At 24.7% G+C, this 6596-nt stretch overlaps 1 protein-coding gene across 1 annotated transcript in view; it reads left to right on the top strand.

Moving 5' to 3' along the window:
* LOC126895669 (uncharacterized) overlaps positions 1 to 6189 on the top strand; it is a 10717-nt gene extending 4528 nt beyond the window's left edge. Inside the window, exons 7-12 of the mRNA XM_050667812.1 lie at positions 2942 to 3157; positions 3503 to 3739; positions 3801 to 3989; positions 4044 to 4262; positions 5257 to 5559; positions 5850 to 6189. Coding sequence (XP_050523769.1) covers positions 2942 to 3157; positions 3503 to 3739; positions 3801 to 3989; positions 4044 to 4262; positions 5257 to 5559; positions 5850 to 5988 — 1303 coding nt within the window. The 3' untranslated portion in view covers positions 5989 to 6189. The remainder of the gene's footprint in view (positions 1 to 2941; positions 3158 to 3502; positions 3740 to 3800; positions 3990 to 4043; positions 4263 to 5256; positions 5560 to 5849) is intronic.
* The last annotated feature ends 407 nt before the right edge of the window (positions 6190 to 6596 follow it).

Raw genomic sequence — 6596 nt, 5'->3', positions numbered from 1 at the left:
ACAAATTTAAAAATCGCTAATTTTCGAAATTTTTTCAATTTTTTTTACTTAAAAGTGCCATAACTTTTTCAAAAATGAACATATCAATATAATTCTTTTTTATATAGATGCATAATATCATTACCTTTCATTTGGTATATTTTTTTCATAAATTTAACCCTTAACCTGCCCACAAGGGGGGATTTAAAATGACAACTTTTTCACAAAAAATTAATTTTTTTAACTTAAATTTTGAAAATGTTCCGGAAGGTCTGACACTTTTATATATATCTTAAATTAAAGCTAATGTAATATACTTTATCATGAAAAAAAAAACTTTCGGACTTTATTTTATCTTCACGGTGAAAATGTCTACCGAATGCTATTTTTGTGTGAAAATGTTCGATTTTGTATTTTACNTTTTTGTGTGAAAATTTTCGATTTTGTATTTTACATTTTTAACTTTATTATGCTATAACTTTTTGAAAAATGTATGGATCAGTATAATTTTTTCATGAGGAGTAGTATTTATATACATCTTTCATTTGACATACTGTTTTTATAAATCCGACCATTTCCCTATATACGAGGGGGGTTCAAATCTAAAAAATGCATGTAGAAAGTAGAACTTTTTCAACTTAAATTTTGAAAGTGTTCCGGAAAGTCTGACACTTTTATATATATCTTAAATTAAAGCTAATGTAATATACTTTATTATGGAAAAAAAAAATTTCGGACTTTATTTTGTCTTCATGGTGAAAATGGCTACCGAATGCTATTTTTGTGTGAAAATTCTCGATTTTATTTTTTACATTTTTAACTTTATAATGCTATGACATATTGAAAAGTGTATGGATCAACATTATTTTTTTATGAGAAATACTATTTTTTAATAATCCCTTTTTCATTCTACATACTTTATCTTAATTAGGATATTAATAATGAACTAGCAGAACATGTAGCTTTTGGAATAGTCCACCAATTTTTTAAAATTAAACACTATCTAAAGATTTGCATCGAAGCGTTTTTTTTTGATAGTGATTTTAATCACTGTCAGATATCATTATACTTGATCCAAATATGTCACGTCACCACTGTGCCGCGACCCCCCTGTGCTGGGTTTTTTAAATCGGATCATTTCCCTATATACGAGGGGGGTTCAAATCTAAAAAATGCATGTAGAAAGTAGAACTATTTCAACTTAAATTTTGAAAGTGTTCCGGAAAGTCTGACACTTTTATATATATCTTAAATTAAAGCTAATGTAATATACTTTATTATGCAGAAAAAAAATTTCGGACTTTATTTTATCTTCATGGTGAAAACAGACATCAAAGTTTATAAAAAAAATACGATATTTGTAAAAAAAATTCTTTTTTATGTTTTTAACTTTATAATGCTATAACTTTTTGAAAGATGTATGGATCAATATAATTTTTTTTTTATAGATGCATGATGTCTTTACTTATCATTTAGTATATATTTTTTTTATATCTGACCCTTTACCTGCCCACAGCGGGGGATTTAAAATGACAACTTTTTCAACTTAAATTTTGAAAGTGTTCCGGAAATTCCTACACTTTTATATATATCTTAAATTAAAGCTAATGTAATTTACCTTATTATGCAAAAAAAAATTTCGGACTTTATTTTATCTTCACAATGAAAATGGCTACCAAATGCTATTATTGTGTGAAAATTCTCGATTTTATTTTTTACATTTTTAACTTTATAATGCTATGACATATTGAAAAGTGTATGGATCAACATTATTTTTTTATGAGAAATAATATTTTTTAATAATCCCTTTTTCATTCTACATACTTTATCTTAATTAGGATATTAATAATGAACTAGCAGATCATGTAGCTTTTGGAATAGTCCACCAATTTTTTAAAATTAAACACTATCTAAAGATTTGCATCGAAGCGTTTTTTTTTTATAGTGATTTTAATCACTGTCAGATATCATTATACTTGATCCATCTATGCCACGTCACCACTGTGCCGCGACCCCCCTGTGCTGGGTTTTTTTTTTACAATTTTTCATTATAATCTATTCTTTAAATTGCATATTTTGAATATATTATAAAAATATAATATATTTTTAAGTTTAAAAATTTTTATTTTTAAATAAATTAAAAATTATGATTTATTATAATATTTAATAGTCCAAAAGCATAATCATAAAAAATATTCACAGTTCAAAAGTTATATGAAATATCAGAAACCATTGAAACAGAGTGTCTCACTATACAGAGTGATCAGTTTATCATAAACTACTCGATTATTCTCAAAATAAATACAATATTGAAAAAAAATAATTTTGCTTTTTTTAGTTATGTATATTTCTTGATTTATCAGCTAATAATTACTTAAAAGAATCATCTCTTTTAACTTAAAGAGGTGTCAACTTTTTTTTTTTAAATGGGAACATACACATTTAATTAGCTTATAAAATATGAAATAATGTAATTAGAAATCTAATAAGAAAATAACTGGTCAATAACAACTTTTGAACTAATATTTCAGAAGTTATTGACAAATTATTGTGATGAGTGGGTAATACTATTTTCATCACTAGGCATTTTTTTACCGTACTCTTTGTCCCACCTAAATATAAAAATGACATTAACTTCCAAAGTACTGGTTCAAAAGTTGTTATCAACTAGTCATTTTCTTAATTAGATAATTTTCTATTTTATAAAATACTATATATGTATGTTAAAAAAAAAAAATAATCATCTCTTATTTTAAGGAATGATCCTAAATAGTTTTTAGCTGATAAATTAAGAATCATGCAACTAAAAAAATCAATAACTATTATTCCAATATTGTATTTATTATGGGAATAATCCAGTGATTTATGATAAACCCATCACTCTATAAACATTAGTTTTAATATTTTTAATACATACATTGATATAAAAATATATAATATATTATTTTAAAATATATTTCAGATTTCCACTTGCATCTTCTGTTGTAAATTATGCTAATGCTACCAGACGAATGCAACGAACTAGGCGTCTTAAAAATCAACCAGAAAATTCTTCCAAGAAAGAGCCACCATTATTACTGTCAGTGCAAGTGATACCAGGTACTCGACGTGGTACATCTTTATATATGGATGAATTAGGATATCACTATCATAATGATACTTTGACAAGTAATGGAAAGTAAGAATGTTATTTAAAAAAAAACTAATATTAATTATTATTTTTAAACATAACTAATTTTCTTCATTTTTACATTTGAAAGTTTTTAATTACAGTATTTAGAGGGCATCAATGTTTTTTTTAATACTCATATCTCTTTTAAATTTGTTAAATTTTATGTTTTAAAACAATGAAAAATATTTTCTTATATTACTATAGTATTAAATTATATGAAACCTGGTATATTTTACCCATTGTTAACTTCTAAAATATTCACTATTTCATAAAATATTAATGTTATTATATATTTATTTATAATAGTTTTTACTTTGTTGCCTAATTAATTAACTGTATAATTATTTATAGAATTGTTAGATGTACCCGAAACCGAAAAACTGCAACAGAAGATGCATGTCATTCTAGAGGTTTTCTGCGCTCTTCTGGAGATGGTTTTGTAATATATCGTACAAAAAACCATAACCATCCTCCAGGAGATCTCAAAAGGAATCCTATGGAACGATCATTTATCAATATTTTATGTGAAAGAGCTAGAAATGAATCACATTTAGGACTTAAAGACATATATAATGAAGAAGTAGAAAGGTTTTATATAACAACTATATTAGTTATTACTTCTGATATAAATTATTATATTTACTGATAGGTTCCTCGATGTAGCAGACAAAATACCATATCGTATGGCTTGGCGGAGTATGGCCAGAATGAGACAACCTCCTAAAGCATCTGGTGAAATTAAAGTTGTAAATGTATCTGTTGTTTCTGGTTTATGGGAAGGATATACTCTGTACAGAGATGATATAGGATTTTTATATTCTTTAAGAAAAGGAAGAAAGTAAATATTGTGAATAAAAAAGTGTATTTGTTCTTATTACTTTTTTTATCATAGATTTGTGTGGTGTCATATGAATACTAAACTCAAATGTGTTGTAAAAGGTACTATATCCACTGAAAATAATATAAGTACTATGGAATACACAGGCGAGCATAATCATCCTCCATTAGATGATGATGAATTCCAAGCAGCTATTTTTATTGAAAAAATAATGTTGAGGTGCTTAGAAGATGATAGCAAACCCAAAAAACTTTATGAAGAAGAAATAATTAAGTAAATTTAATAAATATTTAACATTATTAAGTAAATTACTGAAATTCAGTAGATTATGTGATATATATAAAACTTTTCATCATAATCACTTGTTATATTATGTTTGAAATGATAGGATTTATAATAAAATAATTTTTTAGTGATAAAAAAATTATAATTGTAAAATACAATTTTATTTTTATAACCATCCCCTTTAAAAATATTTTGTTTGGTTTTCATATCTAGTCATGTTGATGATTTTTTTGACATTATTCTAAAAACCTTTTATAAAAAAAAATGAAGTATTTAAAAATTGCGAATCATGTATTACGCCACCTGCTTTGGACATATCACACGACTGGACTCAACGAACCAATCTGCACCCTCGCACCTTTGCCTTCAACGCTGCTAACCTTTTGATTATGCTGGACACCGCGTCGCCGACTTTAACAAAAGTACCGTGATAAGTGAAGTCTTATAAGTCTTTACGGTTTTTTTTTTTTAATAACCTGTTGTTGCTTATTAATAAACAGCCCATGGGTCTCTATCCTCAAAACCAGTGTCGACTACATTATTACGATATAAATCATGTCAAAAAAAAAAAAAAAATAAGAATAATCAGTTTTTTTGTAAAACATCTAATGAAACTATTTACCAATATAGTAATAAAATTAAATTCTTTATCATTAAAGTAATTTTTTGTAATATAGATATTTTTCTTAGTTAACAGGATATTTTTCAAGACATTGGTATATTTCACTGTTTATAATAGGTGAAAATAACTATGGTAACTTAAAGGTGTGGTATCAGTTTTTTGTAGAATGAGTTTTTTTCAAAGAAAGGAAATAATGCAGCTAAATTTAGTTTATTGGTTGGTTGAATTATCTACTGATTGACATCTTACTTTTTTATGATAATTAATAATAAGTCTACTTTGTAAATATATCAAAATATTCTAATACTATCACTTAAACCTTATTTATACTCCTATAACACATATGTTTTACTTTTTTAGTTTTCCAGGTGTAGAAAAACGAGTTTCTTTATCATATGCACGTGAGAAGATCAAAGCAAGAAGAAAAAGTATATTTAAAAAAAACCAAACTCTTGAAACATTACAAACTACTTGTGAACCTTTACAATATGTTGAATTTTGGGGAGTTGAAGACAAAAACATAGATACTACTGATAATGTTGTTACTGAAGATATTTTTTCAGATGATGAACAATTTGGAGAAAAATGTAATGAGTCTAACAATGTTTATTCTGATGAACTTGGACACAAATACTCTTTAGTTAGCATAAAAAACAATACTAGGTATAGTACATTCATTGAGATTTTGAAATTGTAGCTATGGTACTGAGATTTTAAATAATAAACTGAAAATTCTACAAAGTAAATTAAAAATCTTTTAAATGCATTATTATTATAATTATTTCTAATTTATTACTTTATTTTTTTTTTAATAGTATTTTAATTAATTTTATATTCTCCTAGATTTTTATTTAATTTAATCTCTCTCACTTTTGTTATAAAATATTAGATATTCTAATTATTTGTTTACTTGATTACACGCCCAAAATATTATACAAAATTTGTTATCATAGATATTTAGAATGTATCAATAAACATGATGGATGCGATTCTCGTGGAGAAATGTTTAAAGGAGAAAATGATGAATGGCTTTTTGTTCAACATAGCTCTTTGCACAATCATTCACCACCAAGAGAGGACGAAGATGAATAATTTTGAAGAAATAACTAGGATTAATTTTTATTATGTCTTACAATTAATATTTTTATGTATTTTTTTTTTTATTTATGGAAATTAAATACTGTAAGTCACTTGTTATTCCTTACTACTCCTTCTGTCATTATTTATGAACGACTAACTTAAGTTGTTTATTCAATTATCAAAATAAACAATTTAATTATTTTTATACTACAATGTCATTCGTTTTTTAATATTGTTTATGAAATATTAAAATATTAATTACCACTAAATGTAAATCAAAAGGAAACTTTAAATTTTAAATAAATTTATTAAGATCACAGGCATTTATAAAAAATATAAACATAAATAATTTATTTAACAATTTTTATTTTAATAATAATATTTGGATGACAAAGTAAAATATATACAATTAATTACATTTTAAACAAATTAAGACAGTAATAATGTTCTAGTGTTAATTATTTAATTTACAATAAGCGGCTTAAATAATTCACCAGAAAAGTTAAGAAAAAAGTAGGTAAATATTACTAAACATATAAAGACAATTTTACAAAAACATTTTTTGATCTTTATTCTAAACACAGAATAAAATAGAATAATTTTTATAGAATTTATCAAAT

This window comes from Daktulosphaira vitifoliae, unplaced genomic scaffold (assembly GCF_025091365.1).
Source record: "Daktulosphaira vitifoliae isolate Bord-2020 unplaced genomic scaffold, ASM2509136v1 Scaffold_1, whole genome shotgun sequence".
Lineage (NCBI taxonomy): Eukaryota > Metazoa > Arthropoda > Insecta > Hemiptera > Phylloxeridae > Daktulosphaira > Daktulosphaira vitifoliae.
The sequence above is the reverse complement of the archived record's forward strand: the minus strand, read 5'-3'. Positions and strand labels throughout refer to the sequence as shown.